The 17,719-nt window shown below is 39.7% G+C and overlaps 1 protein-coding gene across 13 annotated transcripts in view; it reads left to right on the plus strand.

The window, feature by feature from the left end:
- The window catches only part of ENAH (ENAH actin regulator), a 108,673-nt gene that overhangs the window by 53,966 nt on the left and 36,988 nt on the right, over positions 1–17,719 (plus strand). For all 13 annotated transcript variants that reach the window (XM_084791343.1, XM_084791345.1, XM_084791336.1 and 10 more), the window contains exon 3: positions 3,546–3,723. In XM_084791343.1, the coding sequence (XP_084647469.1) occupies positions 3,546–3,723 (178 nt within the window). The remainder of the gene's footprint in view (positions 1–3,545; positions 3,724–17,719) is intronic.

Here is a 17,719-nt window from a genome sequence, read left to right on the forward strand (position 1 = left end):
AGGGAATGGGCATTGAAACTGGTACTTAAACAAAAATTGGGGCTCAGGCTACATCTCATAAGAAGACAGAAAATCTTCTTTTTGTCTGAAGAGACTTAGGAGTTTCCCTGGGATATAGAAACTGCAGTTTCCTTACATAACTTACTGACTAACATAGATTACAGAGCAGTGGAACTCTTAGGGCACCCAGTTAAAAATGCAGTGCTTTGCTGAGTGGTAGTGGCACACGCCTTTAATCCCAGCACTTGGGAGGCAGAGGCAGGCGCATCTCTGAGTTCCAGGCCAGCCTGGTCTACAGAGTGAGTCCAGGACAGCCAAGGCTACACAGAGAAACCCTATCTCAAAAAAACAAAACAAACAACAAAAATCAGTGCTTCTCTGGTGAGAAGGTTCCATAGTTCTGGGTTAGTCTACAGGAATGAGTTCACCTCTTGCCTTTGTTGTGTGTCCTCTTCCTCCTCCCTAGCCTCTGCTTTTCTTCTGTGCTCCAGTTTCCTCACTGTGTTATGGAGCACGAGTCTCCTCTCCTGTTTCTCTAACAAAAACCCCACTCAATCACTGCCTGTCAGGAACTGAGCAATGCGTCTGCTTTCTCTCCAGCAGTCCTCCTGCAGAGTGCTCCTTTAAGTTAGAGACATGTCACATACTGCCCATGGTGCTGCTATGGAGAACAAAATGAAAACTGTGGGACAAAACCTTGTAAAAATTGTTGAACATTTCTTCCCCCCGCCCCCCTTGTGTGTATGAATTTTGCCTGCTTGCATGTCTGAATCAAATGACATCAGACTCTCTGGTGCTGGATGATGGTAAGCTACTGTGTGGACGCGAGGAACTGAATCCCAGTTGCCTAGAAGAGCAGCCAGTAGTCTTCACAGCCTCCAGCCCCCTGTTGAACCTTCTTTTCTTTTTTTTCAAGACAGGATTTCTCTGTGGGTAGCCCTGGCTGTCTTAGAACTCTCTTTGTAGACTAGGCCTCTGCCTCCCGAGTGCTGGGATTGAAGGCGTGTGCCACCACACCCAGCCTTTGGCCACATCTTTTTTTTTTTTTTTTTCCCTCGAGACAGGGTTTCTCTGTTGTAGCCTTGGCTGTCCTGGACTCCCTTTGTAGACCAGGCTGGCCTCGAACTCACAGCGATCCACCTGCCTCTGCCTCCCGAGTGCTGGGATTAAAGGCGTGCGCCACCACCGCCCGGCTGGCCACATCTTTTTAATATTGTTGTTTTCCAGTAGATATAGGAAGGAAAAAAGAAATAAAATGTACAAAGATTATGTATTTGAAGGGAGAAAGCATGAACATAAGTCATGAGGATTAGCAAGATGTTATAATTAATAAATCTTGGGTTAGTAATAGGTTAGAATCAAAATAAGTTAGATGTGTTGTCATTACTAGAAATGGTTTCCATCTGACTTAGGAAATAAAGCGTTTAGTCAATACTGTTTCCAATAGTGCGTTAGTCACTTAGCTGATGCTGTAATAAAATATGCTGACTGAAGCCACCTGAGGGAGGAGCAGCAATCTAACGGTCCCATTGCGTCTCCAGCTGGGAAGCAGAGTGAGCAGGAAGCGAAGGCAGGCTGTAGATCTTCAAGGCTTGTCTCCAGTGACATACTCCTCTAGAAATGCTCAGCCTTCTAAAAGTTCTACACCTTTGCCAAACACCAAGTGTTCAAATATGAGCCTATTGAGGACATTTTTAAACCACAACAAATAACTATTTTATCAAAAAGCCGAGAAATGTAATAATAGGTGCCCAAGGTACCAATACAGAGAGCTCAGGAAGTACCAGATAGCTCTGTGACATCAGTGATAAAGTTGTCCCATTAGCTTTAGTACAATCTTAAATTTGGAAATTGACAGTTAAAGTGTAATGGTAGCTTTACACAAAGGACCAAAAATAGCGAAGACAATGAGGAACAGTTTAGAAGGACGAAGTCTGAAAGCTGAGACCTTTCCATGGTGAAGACACTATAGTTGGGGAAATATTAGATACGTTGACCAGTGAGACAAACCTCAGTTTGTGACAAAAGGGAAGCCTGCAGCTTGGTTAATAGACGTGAATCATTTGGTGACGAAGGGAAACAAACAGGAAGCTTGAACCCATCTCACGCCATAGGCTTAAATCGATTCAGCTGGGCTGGAGATGCAGGTGCTAACGGTAACAGTACTAAAGGCCCTCTAAGACAAAGTGAAGTAGTGTTTTCATAACCTAAATGGAGAAATAGTCTTAAACAGAATACAAAAACATTAAAGGAGAAAAGTCTTCCTAATTTGAAATAAGAGAAAGTAAAACTTTTCACAGTGTCACTGATAGTGAATAGGCGAGTTACGGAAATGGGGCAAGATATTTGTTATATAAATATCTACTTTGGGATCGTATATGAAGGAAAAGATTGATCACTTAGGACAAAACTGGGCCATAGGTTTGTTAATGAATATAAGCAGGAATTCACAAAAGATGTATCTTGAAGCAAATGACACACACAAAAAAGGGGGCTAAGTGAGTAAAGGCACCTGCCACGCAGCCTGGCAGCCAGAGTTCTATCCCTAGAACCTGCATTCGGATGGAAAGAGAGCCAAAGCTACAGAGTTGTCATTTTACCTTCACACGTGTGTCATGACATGCTTGCCCTGTTCTGAACCCAGTCATGCAAACACAACATAATGTTTATTTTTACAGAACTTAAAAATGTATTGAACCTCATTAGTGATCAGAGTAATGTAATACGCACTAAAATACAAATACGCACACATTCAAACCCACAAGGATTGCTATAAAATAAAGACCAACATATCAGTGGTAATGCTACAAAGGATATGGAGTCAGCAAATTTTTATATATTGCTACAAAATAGCAAATGATAGGGCAAATTTAGAAAGCTATGTGGAGTGTAAGACCTGTACTAGTCCCTGTACTTGTGGGGGCCTTTTCAGTAAAAACATATACTGTGTATATCAGGAAATGATTCATAGAATGTTCATATCATTATTTGTAATAGCCACAAATTTGGGGCAGTAAAAATGTTAGAATGGGCAAGTTGGTATTTTATACAAAGGACTATCTCATAAAGCAATGAAAAGTAACAAACCATGGTTGGACATATAGTGGATGACTCTTAAATGTGAACTTGAGGAAAGAAGGCAGGTGCATCTCTCAGCATGGATTCTGTGACTCTGTTTTTAATCAAAAACAAAATCCTATAAAACAAGTTTGTAGTACTAGAGATATTCTTTCAGGATAGGAGGTGTCAAAAGGACCTTTACAGCTTATGTACCATTTTTGTATTTGTAATTTTCCAACAAAAATTAAAGTATATTTAATAAGGTGTGTTGCTTTTCTTTTGTTTACTGTTTTTAAGCAGCCCTTTTACATAAGATAGCTTACGTTCCATCAGACTGACTTCTATAAACCCTAGGCAACTGTTGCAACTAGTCTTGACAGAGTCTAATAGGAACAAGTTTAAATAAATGCCTACAATGAGGATCTGTGTTGGCTTCTACTTCCCCCAGTTATTATCTGGCTTTATAATGAATTATTGTCTTTTAGGTCGTGATAAATTGTGCCATTCCTAAAGGGCTGAAGTACAATCAAGCTACACAGACTTTCCACCAATGGCGGGATGCTAGACAGGTGTATGGTCTCAACTTTGGCAGCAAAGAGGATGCCAACGTCTTCGCAAGTGCCATGATGCATGCCTTAGAAGTGTTAAATTCACAGGAAGCAGGTAAAGTGTCTGTGCTTTCCCAGTATTCTTCAGCAGAAATGCTATGTATATGTTAAAGCAAACCTTTCTTGTCAACTTAAAATAATTCCTTAAGTTACTTTCTACAAAAATGTGAACTCTTACTTGTTTGTGTTTAAAGTGTAGTCTAGCTGGGTGTGGTGGTGTACACGCTTAATCCAAGCACTTGGGAGGCAAAGGCAGGTGGATCTTTTGAGTCCAAGGCCATCCTGGTCTACAGAATTCCAAGACAGCCAGAGAAACCCTGTCTTGAAAAACAGAAAACAAAACAAACAAACAAAAAAGTGAAATCTAGAAGAATGATGCTGCAAGTTTAATTAGTTTAATTACTATTTAAACCTCATATGAAACTTCTTTTATCCAGCTCTAAAAACTTTGGATACTAGGACATAAAAGCTACCAGAAATACAAGGGCTCTGTGTTGCTCAAGCTCTTTGCTTCAGGCAATCCTTCTGCCTCTGCTTCCCAAGTAGCTGGGATTTCAATCAGGCCACTATGCCTGGTGTTTATTTGCCTTCTGCCAAGAAATATAAGTTTCTAAAGTACGCTTTGTAAGCCACCACTGAGCCCAAGGACTTCACCTTAGAATAAGATTTAATGGGATAAGAGTTTGGCTCTAGAGCAGTGGCTCTCAACCTCCCCAAGGCTGTGACCCTTTAATACAGTTTCTAATTGTTATGGTGACACCCAACCATACAATTATTTTCATTGCTGCTTAACTGTAGTTTTGCTACTGTTATGAATTATAATGTAAATATCTGTGCTTTCTGGTGGTCTTAGGTGACCCCTGTGAAAGGGTTGCTCAATCCCCAAGGGGGCCATGACCTACAGGTTGAGAAACCCTGCTCTAAAAATGCCCTCAGCTGGTCAGACATACCAGTAATTGGATTCTTACACTACATGTTGCTTAAAAAGGAGAATAGAATAATTCACTTTTAAAAGTTCGAGTATTCAAAACCTTATGTTAGAGATAAACTAAGTTTTGTTTTGGTTTAAGAAACAAAAAAAAGTATACAGAAGTGTGGTTCTCTAGAGCAATAAATTTCATAATCAGAAAATGTTACATATAAAAAAATACAAATATAATTGCTCCTTTTTGTGTTGTATGCTTGGTGGTGATTTTAATGATAATAAATGTTCTGAATAAAATTCATATAGTTTAATGAAGAGTATTGCAGCCAGATGAAATATTGATGTTTTGTTGATCTTATAGAATTTCAAAACCCATTATAAATGTTATATTTATATCTTAAAAGCACAAAAAGAATTAAGACACCTAACTCTTTTGCCTCCTTTAAAAATGAATTTCAGAGGAATAGCATTTTGTGACGTGCAGAATGCTTTATGTCATTGTACATGTACCTGTTCTATATAGTCTTGTTTTGGGGAAATGAGTATCTATAAGGAATGTATTTTCTTCTCATATTGGATCTATTTTGAGGAAACAAACCACTGGAACTTACTCTGGTTTGTCTTTAAGTTCAAAAACAAGACAGCAAAGTCTGGCCTCAAAAATATTTCTTGTAGACACTGTACTGTTTGTGTTGGCATAATACTTTTTTAGTATACATTATAGGAATAGACTTACCCTGTAGTTATTGGGGAAGAAACTAGAATCATGATCCATATACCTTAAATAGGCCACTTACGTAATGTAAAGGGTGTGTGCACAGCAGCTTCTGTATGGCTGTGTTTGCAACCAACTGCCATTTCTCAGCCTTCAAATGGGGGTCCAGTTAAGAACTAAATGTCACTTAACATAGTGCACATTATTGTTAATGGTGATTTTTGTCTTCTGTTTTTACCAAGTGGGAAATACTGTTTTTTATCAATGGGTATTATTACAGTTTGTTGTTAAAATGCACATAGCTAGTAGTCATTTTGTTGTGATCCTGATTATTTGATTTATCTAGCGAATTTTTATTAAAAATACTGTTTTCTGAATTTTGATGACACTAATGGTCCTTGAAGCAGAAGCATGGGAAGAAATAAATGTTAAGAATCTGAACAGGGCTGGAGAGATGGCTCAGTGGTTAAGAGCACTGTCTGCTCTTCCAGAGGTCCTGAGTTCAATTCCCAGCACCCACATGGTGGCTCACAACCATCTATACTGGGATCTGATGCCCTCTTCTGACATGCAGGTGTACATGCAGATAGAGCACTCATACATAAAATAAACAAATAAATCAGTAAAGAATCTGGAGTGTCACCTGGCGGCGCATGCCTTTAAGCCAGCAGAGTCAAGGGTTCAAGGCCAGCCAGAGTTACAGAGAGTTCCTGTCTTCAAGGAAGAAGAAGAGCCTGGCGTGACCTTACTTGGTCCTTCCTTGCAGAGTCTCACAAAGTTATGTCTTCACCTAGTATTGTGCTGGCCCCTCCAACCCACCTACACAAACGTACCCAGGAATCCTGAAAAGCAGCATGATTTTATCTTCCCTTGCTAAAGCTCTTTGCTTTGGGTTCACAGCCACCACCAAAACAAAAACCACACACACCAAAAAAACAAAACTCTTGAAATGGTTTTCTGGGTTTCTGCTAACCCAGGCTGTGCTTGCTTCAGACTCTTCTGTAAACTGTAGCCCAACACAACTGACCAGGAGCACAAGAACAAATATATTCTGAAGGCGGAGCTACTGTGTAAATCAGTCTGCCTGTTTCTTACATTTTTGTTTCTTTAAAATTTTTATTGGTATAATTTGTACAAAACAATGGTTTGCATGATGACATCTCCATATGTGCACATAATGTGCTTTGATAATACTAACCTCCATTACCCTCTTATTCTTTACACGTGTGTTGACATTTTCCTCCCTCCCTCCATCTTCCTTCCATGGCGCTGAGAGTTTAACTAAACTGTGTAAGCACTATACCGCCGAGCCACACCCTCAGCCTGTGACAGAGTGATATTCCATACTCACTCTTACAGCTTATTGCTCTTACTGTTCTCGTGTTACACTGTGAACAGGAGAATCAGCCATTGCCATTACCAGTAAATCCTCAAGACTCTCAGACTTAAGGTCACATGGACATCTTTGTTCAAACAGAACCTTTTTCTGAAGCTCAGTAAAAATAGACCAAAAGTCAGGGGGCCGAGAGAGAGCTTCCCTGACTAGTGTGGCCAGGCAGGGCTCACAGCCAGGTACTACATAGCTCTCCAGAGCATGGCTTAGCCCTATCCTCTCTTCATGCCCGAGCCAGTGAGTTTACATTTCTCCATTTTGCTGCCATCCTTCAAAGTCCTCCTTTTTTTTAAAGAAAAAATTACAATGTTCTTTAGACTAGTCATTCTAATCTTCACAAGCTACCCTTGTGTATATGTGTATGTTTAATATTTTCAGGGTGGTTTTTTTTGTTGTTGTTGATTTGGTTTGGTTTGGTGAAAAGGTGGGTGGCAGGAATGTTTTCCCTTATTTTGTTTTTAACATGGTATGCAATTATCTAATATATTGGAAAGTACAGACGGTACTAAATACAGTATGTTATATTCAGAATTTAAAAAACAAAACAGAAATCACATGCTGTTAACATTTTTTTATACCAAATGCTCCAGGGTGACTTTTCACCAATGAAAATTGTCTGAGTTTAAGTAAATATACAGACTAACAATTTTTTATCTCGAATTTACTTATCAAGTATATATAAGGCTTTTATAGATAAAAAGCAATGAATTATATAAGCTGCAATGTCAGTCCTGATGATGACAGGTCAAGGTAAATTTGCACAGCCTTGTAGCATTTTTGTAAATTGTTTAAATCATTTAAAAAAGACATGAGTCTTTAAGTCCATTTTTTAAAAAAGAAAACAGCATGCCAATTTATTCTGTCTTTGTTCAACCATAATTAAACATAGCTTACAAAAAAAAAAAACCTCAAAATATCTTTTACCATTAACTAAACAACTGGGTTTGTTGTTTTATTTTTTAACTATTGTGGATGAGAATATAGCCAGGATAGCCCTCTTATGGTTGAAGTTTTCATCAAATTTATAGTAAGTTTTGAGATTAAATTAATTTTAATATAAAGTTGGCCTAACATTATTTGTAGTGTGAGCATACTTCTAGCACTGTTCTTAGCAAATATCTTTATGATATACTTAAAATTGATGGGGTTTTTAAAATCTCAGAATATTTCCAGGAATTATTGAGTTCTTTTGTTTTGAAGCAAAGTCTCGGTGTAACCTTGGCTGTCCTACAACTCCGTATGTAAACTACCCTGAGCCCACAGAGATCCTCCTGCCTCTTCCTCCCAAGTGCTCTATTATGCTAGGCCCTAGAATACTTTGCTCTTAGTGGTAGTTTTACTGTCTACTCTTCTAAGTGCCTGATATTAATAGGAACAATACTAAGCCTATAATCTCAAAAAATACATGTTCAGTAATGCCCTTGAGGCATATTGCTATGCTGGTAACTACTGAGAGTAGCACCATATGGTACCCTTCTTGGGTTTCACGCCTGGCCTGGGGCTAGCTAGAAACAAAGCAGGAATATTAGGATTGTTTGTGAATGCGTTAGAAGTAAAGTCTTTGGAATGAGAAAGAAAATTCTAGGATCAGAGCAAACTTAGCAAACAAGAAGTGATTCGGACCTCCTCAACGGTAGAATATTCTAAGTAGTCCTGTACTGGAGGGGTGTGACAGTTGGGAAACAACAGACCGTGCTACGGTTGGAGCAGGAGAACTGACATGGTGAGGGCATAGGGAAATCCGAACAGACAAGGCTGGAAAGGTTGGGAGGGGGCTGGTGCTGTCTTGTGGGTCATTTTATCATTCGCCCTAAGCCATGTAGTCAGGTTTGTACTGTAGAACAAAAGCAAGTGGGGCGGTGAGCATGGTGGATACTGGTGACAAAGATGCAGCCTGGTCTCCGGAACAGTAGAGAGGGGACCGCGCAGCGAAGAGGAGGCAGACAGCTTTCATCTAGTGTGTGTTCTTCTCTGCACGTCATGGTGTTAGTTAGCGTTCTGCTGTGGCCTCATTTAGGCATACAGCAGTCCCAAGGCTGGACTTTATTGCTTACCTACTGTGTTTCTGATCTTAATCTGGTGTTTTTTTTTTTTTTTTAATAGAAACCCTCTGAATTTAGTGATTATTATTTATTGTTTTAGAAGTAGTATTTGGGCTTAAGGCCAGTAGACTGGCCTTAGGGCCTAGAGTCAGACAGTGGCATTTGTTCCTGGATCTTATTTTAAAATTCAACCTCCTCTCACTGTAATATAGGGAGGAGTAAATGCTGTTTCAAGGTAATATCTAGGTATGTCAGTTTGAAGCGCTGGAAAGTTGGCTCTGTTAACCAGAGATAGAAGGAATAGGAAGAGGCTCTAGAGGAATTGTCACTGAGTGGATAGCAAGGTTAATTCTGGACACAGTGTATTAATACAGTTGTAGTAAAGTCATACGCATTTGGGTCTGGAAAGGATTCCTGTGGTAATCTTGGACGGAGCTTCTGCTTTTGTTGTTAGCTTTCCTGAAGTGATCTTGGAGGGAGGTAGCATTTAGACACACGTGTGTGGAGAGATGGGCCTCTGCTTTAGAAGGGATACACCAAGGAGACGACGAGGTTTTCCAGTGTCTTGATTTCCTCTTACCACATTTTTCTGCTTTTAAATTTAAAACCTCTAGCCAGGTGTGGTGGCGCACACGTTTAGTCCCAGCACTTGGGAGGTAGAGGCAGGTGGATCTCTGTGAGTTCAAGGCCAGCCAGATCTACAAAGTGAGTCCAGGACAGAGAAGCCCTATCTCGAAAAAAAAGCAAAAACAAAAATTTAAACCTCTAAGACATTTCCTTTTAAAAAGGGATCTGAGGAAAGTCAACTTAGGGTAAAAAAAAAAAAAAAAAAAAAAAAAAGAAATTAGAAAAATTTTACTTTTTGTCTTGTATTTCTGAGTAAAATTTTAAGACCTTCAATGTAAGTTAGTGAAAAAACTTGTACTTGGAGTCAAGTTTACAGTTTGTCACATCACCAGAGGGGGCTGAGCAGGCCACACCCACTTAAGAGGTCTCCTCATTTGCAGAACATGAGCATCCTTATTCTGTGTGACATGGAAATTAGATGACACTGAGACATTGGTACTCTTTAAAGTATACAATGTCATTTTTGGATGCTAATCAAAATAACAAAATTTCACATGGAATAACTTATTTTGCAAATAAGAAGTGCAGACTTGTCAGATTTTCTCCAGCTTCTTTACTTTCACCCCTTCCCCCTGTAAAAAAAATTGTTTTCCATGGAAAAGTAAGCCATCCATTGTTTGAGCATATCATATATGCAAAGAAGAAATAAAAGTCATGGTCTCAGTAGTCTATTCTGAAAACAAGACATAGGTATGATAGAGGAGAGAAAATCATATCTAATGACAGATAAGTTCTGTCACTAACTTTGGTCCTGCACATACACACATTAGCCCACACATGTGTACTCATGAAAATAGAAAAAGGAAATTAGAGAATCAGTGTTAGAACTATAGTGTAGTTGTTTATTAGCGTCTTGTATAATATGAGTGAATGTCTTTCTACTGGAGAAGCATCAGCATGTTCTTAGAGCCGTAGTCAACTTGAAAACTACTGAAGTAAGTCTAAAATGGGTTTCAGTCTTGGAAACACATCATGTAAAAAAAGAAAGAAAAGAAAAGAAACACATTATGCCATTTTAATGATAACACTAATGTCCAAATTGTATGCTGCTTTGAGTCTGAAAATCACCAGTTCTTTATAGAGATAATACCCTGAATCTAACCAGAAGTTCTTATGAATGACTGAGGGTGATAAAAGAGTCAAGAGTCTTACGGCAGGACACTGATAAGGAGAGTACAGCCACAGGGCCTGAGCTGAATATGACTGGTTGATTTTCAGTGCTTGGTGAAAGAACAAAAGTTAATTATACAGACTCCTTCTTTGGATAGAATCACACTAAATACCAAGGTTAAGAGATTTGTTAAAATAATAAGTGACAGCTCAGTAGCTAAGCTGCTCTTGCAGAAGACCTGATTTCAGTTCCTAGCACCCACGGGGCAGCTCACAACCTTCTGTGATTCCAGTTTCTCGTGATCTGACGCCGCCTTCTGCTCTCCAGGGGTACTACATAACATGGTGCACAGACAAAACATTACCCACAACATAAAAGGAAGATTAGAAAATCTTTTTAAAAGAAGTTTTAGCTTTTGAAAAGAATAGGAACTATTTAATCAACCATTCATTTCCTGTGGTCCACCTCTTATATTATACCTTAAAGCCTAAATTTTCAGCTTAGTGTGCTAGCCTTTTTCAATCAGACAGTAATTTATTTGGGTGATTTATTTCTCCATTTTCTGAAAAAGAATAATTAGGTGTCATCACCTGCACTGGATGCATTAGGCCTAAATTATCTCAAAAAGGTTGCTTTTCTGTGTGTTCCCGTTAGGGCCCCGCCCCCCCCCCCCTTTTTTTTTTCCTCTGTTTTTGTTGTTTGTTTGGTCAGTCCTCCCGATTACCCACAAGAACTAGTTGAGTTGTGGGCTAGAATTGGGGTCAGAAGGGGACTGGTTTTCAAGAACCAGTTAAATGCCCATGTTCTTATCTGTTCAGGTTAGCTTTAACTTTTAGCATTTGTATTCACTTATATCTGAAATCATTTCCTATCTAGCTCTTCTTAGTCATTAAAAGAGAAATCTGAGTGGATAAAGCAATAACAGTTAACCCAGTTTACAGTGTGCAGACTCTGCATCATCACCAAGGGCAGTACCTAGGTCACGCTGCAGGTTTGCTTCTTACTGTGATCTTCGCTAAACCAGAGGTAGAATCAGGACTCTTGAGGTTAAAACCCTCACTTAGGGATTCATTAAATGTGGCTCAAGGATACCTGGGGAGAGTTCCTGTCCAGATCGCTACAAAGGGCTCCATTAAAAAAAAGTTTCTTATTATACGTCAACCAAGACAGCATACTGAGTGCAGAGAGAAGAAAAATCCAGTTGTCTTCTGTGAAGTCAAACATCAAAGGGCTTTATTTTAGCCCATTGCTTTTTCTATAACAAAATACCAAAGAGCAACTGCATTGTTGTAAAGAAAAGCTTATTAGCGGACAGTTCAGCACATTTGGGAGTATACAGCACAGACTTCTGCTGAACTCTGGTGGAAGCCTCATAGCCAGTGCCATCGTGGTGGTGGTTGTACATGTCACTGGGAGGTCTCTTTGCCAGTCTAGAAGGCAGCAGGGATGGATATGAATTGCCTGCTTCCCTCTGAGGGCAGCACTCCCAGTTGCTTGCCTCACTGATATGAAACCTGCAACACATCCTTCATGGGACGCAAACCATAGCGGGGCTTATAAAAACTGCCGTTTAAACCCCACACTCACGTTTGTTTAGATCATTGAGTCCTGTTAGTGCTTCCTGCTGGAATACTGTCTGATCTTGTCGCCTTCCCGTTGTACCGGCAACCATAGCTCTAGTGAGTTCATGAGCAGTGGCCACTCAGGTCAGGTCTAGATGACATCATTTCATAGCATTCCTCTCCATCTCGCTCTTAAGAGTTTTCCTGTCCCCCACTTCCATGAAGTCTCCTGGATTGATGTCTTGAGTTTTAGGGAGTACCACATTAGTCTTCGCTCGAAGATCTAGACCTACTCCGAAATGGAGTTATGAAAACTAAGAAGCAGATGCTAATTTTGTGGTAAAGTTGGAGTTCATAATCTTTAAAAGATGAGTTTAGCCGGATGGTGGTGGTGCACGCCTTTAATCCCAGCACTCGGGAGGCAGAGGCAGGTGGATCGCTGTGAGTTTGAGGTTAGCCTGGTCTACATAATGAGTCCAGGACAGCCAAGACTACACAGAGAAACCCTGTCTCGGAAAACAAAACAAACAAACAAAAAAGATGAGTTTAATCTGAAGCTTGCTGTCATGCAGTCTGCTTCACATCGCTGGGTTTCTACATGTCTGGCAAGTAGCCACACCATCTTCAGACTGGCCTTACCTGAGTTTCAGGAGCCGCACTGCTGCAGGGGTCAGCAGAGGTCATTTAGTTCTTGTTCGTGAGTTAGAGAAGCACTTTACTGGCTCTCATTCAGTAGCTCTGCTATCTATAGGACACAAAGGGTATAGGGACTTGAATGGGATGCCTGGGTCTTCACACTGACTTCTACCTTGATGCAATTGCAGCACAGAATGGCACCCCGACCTCTCCCACAGATTTACCTTTTAATTTTGAACAAGGTTCACACCTATACAGGTCGCCCATGTCCACATATACATTAGTATGTTGTCTCTGAGTTAGCATTGTGTATTCTTGGTTTCATAATCTAGACAAAAGAGAAATATCTAGCCAGTATTTTAAATATGATATCAAACAGTGGTATCTTTGAAGTTAGTTTCATATGTGTGTGAGTGAGTGAGTGAGAGAGAGAGAGACAGAGAGAGAGAGAGAGAGAAGAAGGAGGAGGAGGAGGAGGAGGAGGAGGAGAGAGATATGATCATTATCGCATTTTTTTAATCCATAAAATATTCCTAAAAATTTGATAGTCTCATAGTCTAAAAGAATAAAAGCCTCAATGGACAGAATTTTTTTGTATTTGTACTTAGATACTGTTTTATGGGATATTAGGTAATAATGGAACAATGAAATAATTGAAAGCTGATGGTCTTATATGGTCTTTACTTATACAGAGAAGATAATACTTGCCTGGAAATAACAGCAAGGCAGTATAAATACTGCACAAAGTGTGAATGGGAAGTAGATTTAGCAAATATAGCATGCACTTGTAAGGTTACTAAAAATGGTTCTTCTGAGGTGGGCTTGCTAGTTCTGTGAGTTTAATTTCTAAGATGATTCACAAGAGAAATGCTTGCTTAAAGTGTTCAGGTCTTTTGGTTTTGGTTTTGGTTTTTTTGAGACAGGGTCTGTCTTAGTTACGGTTAGTATTGCTGTGATAAAATCATAATCACCAAAGCAACTTGGAGAGCAAAGGGCTTATTCGGCTTACACTTTTATACACTGGTAATCACTGAAGGAGGTCAGGACAAGAACTCAAGAGTTCAGGAACCTGAAAGCAGAAGTTGATGCAAAGGCCATGAAGGGGTTGCTGCTTACTGGCTTGCTCAGCCTGCTTTCTTACAGAACTTAGGACCACCAGCCCAAGGATGGTACCACTCACAATGGGTCTGTGCCCCCCCCCATAAGCCACTAATTAAGAAAATGCCCTACAGTTGTATATTACAGAGGCATTTTCTCAATTAAGGTTTCTTCTTTTCAGATAACCCTAGCTTGTGTCAAGTTGGCATAAAACTAGCCAGGGCAGGGTCCCTGTACAAAGCCTTGGCTATCCTGAAACTCTGTAGACCAGACTAGCCTTGAACTCACAGGGATCTGCCTTGTCTTTTCCTCCTGAGTGTTGAGATTAAAGGCGTGCACCATCATGCCTAGTTGGAGTATTTTGTTATGTCAGTACTGTTTCTATAAGAAGAAATAAGTTTTTATGGAGGGATTTGTTTAGAAAAATTGTCTTTTTTTTTTCCCTCAAACCTTGGATTCATACAACCCAGGTTTGAAAGTATTGACTAGGTAAGCGATGAATGCCCACCAGTGGGCCTCCCAATCTTCTGCAGATTGCACTGACACTGACAGTGCTAGGAGGACGGCGGGGTGGGCCTTTTCAGTTTGCCATGTGGCCCAGATAACCCTGAAGCAGCTTTCTTAGACTGTCTTGTTTCACTTGGTTCCTTTATCACCCATATCGATAAACACACCCTCACCTACACCCCAGCTCTTACCTCAGTACCATGAGATTTGTGGTGTACATTTTTCTTCTCCATATTTTTTCAAAGCATTTTAATGGTTAATTTCTGGGTTATATAAATAAATTTAGCAAATCCAGAGTTAGCCATAGTACTAATATAGTAGCATTTATTTGCATGTAAAAAGTGGGTCTCCAAAGTATTTCTCTTATATCAGGCCATAAAACAGATTTTTCTTTTCAAATGGTGCTTATAGACCCATTAAGCTAGACTAAATGTACTTTCAAGTATATTTAGTGCAGTAGTAATACAGTATTTGCATAAAATAGATGTTGGATCTCCGTAGTTTCATTCTCAGGAAGGCAGAATTGTTTCATTGTTCTTAATAGAGACTTTGGGAAATCTGCTAGAATTACATCTCTTCCATGTTACAGGTATTTTGTCCTCAGTTTGAGCAATACAGTATTATTTTTGAGTTTCACATTTTTTTGCAAAAAAAGGGTTAACTTGCTTCAACCTGGCTTTCTTCAATCTTGGAAACATCTATGAACGGAGGCGGTTCCTTGCTTTTAGTTAGAATTTTTTTCCTGGTTGTTTATGACAACCTTATAGTCCATTAAAAGTTTCAAAATTAGATTTTTATGGATTGCTTATATAATTACTAAATTAGTTATATAGCAATCTGTAATTTTCTTTCTTTTGTTTTTGAGATAGGGTTTTACTGTGTAACCTTGTTGGGCCTGGAACTCAGGAAGTAGCCTGGGCCACCCTCTGCCTCACAGAGGTCCTTCCCAGTCCCTGCTTTCTTGAGTGCTAGGACTAAGGCATGTGCCACACAGCTGATGAGTATGCACATAAAGATCTTTGTAAGAAACCAAGTGCAGTGGCACACACCTGTAATGCCAGCACTTGGGGAGGCAGAGGAAGGATCACTAGGAGGCCAGTTTGAGGCCAGCCTGGCCTACAAAGCAAGTTCAGAACATCCAAGGGTACACAAAGAAAACCCTGCCTGGGAAAAACAAAAACCAAAACAAAAGATTGTTTTAAGAAAAAAATTCCTGGGAGTCTGGAGAGATGGCTCAGAAGTTAAGAGCACTGGCTGCTCTTCCAGAGGTCCTGAGTTCAATTCTCAGCAACCACATGGTAGCTCACAACCATCTATAATGAGATCTGGTGCCCTCAACTGGCCTGAAGGTGTACATGACAGATATAACATTGTATACATAATAAATAAATAAATCTTTTTTAAAAAAGAAAAGAAAAAGTTCCAAGATTTTTAAAGTATTTCTGATCTTGTGTATTTCTATTGCTCTTTTATTGTAAAATTACATACCTTTTTTTTCTTCATGTTTATTCTGTTTCCTCTATCTAAATTATTTAGGTATAGATACATAGCACAACTAACATGTAGTATACCTTCTTGTTTAAGAGTTGAAAAATGTTGCAAAATTTTAAAATTGTATTAATTATGTACATACCAAAGTATATAATAGTTGATAGCACTAGGAAGATAAATATGATTGTTAAGTCTCAAACCAGGGCAGATGGCTAACTGAGGTGCACCACCAGGTTCTCCCAGTATCCCTCAGTCCCTACTTGTTACAGGGAATGCCTGGCATACCCCAGCCCCTACTCTAAGTTTCTCCAGCCTAGGCTCTGGGCTGCCCTCCCTATATAATGCAGCCATTTGGTTACCTGGCCCTTTCATCTACTCCTTACTCTCTTGACTCTTCCCCTTCTTTCCTCTCCTTCTCCTGACATGGCCTGGCTCATGGTTATGTTCACTCTGGACTCTTCTCAGATGGCCCAGCCTCTGGGACATCTGACCTCCTCCATGTTCTTCTTCTTCTTCTTCTTCTTCTTCTTCTTCTTCTTCTTCTTCTTCTTCTTCTTCTTCTTCTTCTTCTTCTTCTTTTTTTTTTTTTTTTTTTTTTTTTTTTTTTTTTTTTCCTCTCCCATTCTATGGTACAGATGTTATCTTTGAGCATCTTCAAGTCTAGGACAGTAGCCATCTTATTCTAACCAGACAGTGTAAAGTAGTAATCCAGCATTACATGACACATTAGAGAAACCTTAGGCTCTGCCTACAGATATTGGGCTTTCATAATGGATTATTGATAAAGACTATTTCTGTTGCTTTTTTATCTTACGTTTTGAGGGCACCTAATGAAAGGCTAAATTTAACATAGGAACTGTCAGTAAAGAAAGTAAAATTAGCCGGGCAGTGGTGGCATGTGCCTTTAATCCCAGCACTCAGGAGGCAGAGGCAGGCAGATCGCAGTGAGCTGGAGGCCAGCCTGGTGATTCCAGGACAGCCAGGGCTACATACAGAGAAACCCTGTCTTGAAAAATTGGGGTAGGGGGTGGAGGATCAGCAAAATGATGGAAAAATAACACCAGAAGTATTTAAAATCTAGGTTTATTCTATCGCCTTCTGAAACTGAAATAGTTGATTAACATTTATGGATTTTTAAAAATGATTTTATGCTCATTTCTGCTTTTACCTGCATGTATGTTTGTGTGAGCATGTTGAGTCCCCTGGAACTGGAGTTATGGACAGTTGTGAGCTGCCATGTGGGTGCTAGGAGCAAGCTAGTGCTCTCAACTGCTGAGCCGTATCTCTAGCTCCTCATTTATAGCTGTTTAAGAACAGGGACATGACACCTGGTTTAAATTTCACTCTTAATTTTTATGTTTGGCAACAAATAATAGGTTTGTTTTGGTTGGTTGGTTGGTTGGTTGGTTTTGTTTTGAATATACTGATAGTTCATCTTAAAAAAAAAAAAGTATCTGTTTGGAATGGCATGGTATTACAAACAACTTGAACTTGAAATGGGACGTCATTTTGCTTTTATAGACTGAGTCTGACTATGTAGCCAACTCTCAATCTTACTGGTTCAGACTCCGGAGTTGCTGGTATTTCAAGTCTTGCTCAAGTATCTTGTTTCTGACTTCTGAGTGGAAATTACAGGTGGGCTACGAAGCCCACTGACACTGATTCTGGGGATCCACACTCCAGTCCTCACAATTAGGAGTCAAGTGCTTTAGCCACTGAGCCATCTCCTCAGCCCTAATGCAGCATAGTAAAAGAAAGGCACATTGTTATTATTACTCAGTTTCTCAACATTTGTGTTTGGGTGTGGGTATGGTCACACAAGCATCCTAGTCTATAACGCGTGAAGATCAGAGAACCTTGTGGAATTGGTTCTCATCTTCCAGGAACTGAACTTGGTTGTCAGCCAGGCTTGTATGGTTGGTGACAGGCACCTTGTCTTGGTTA

This window comes from Acomys minous (assembly GCF_964271855.1).
Source record: "Acomys minous genome assembly, chromosome: 1".
Taxonomy (NCBI): domain Eukaryota; kingdom Metazoa; phylum Chordata; class Mammalia; order Rodentia; family Muridae; genus Acomys; species Acomys minous.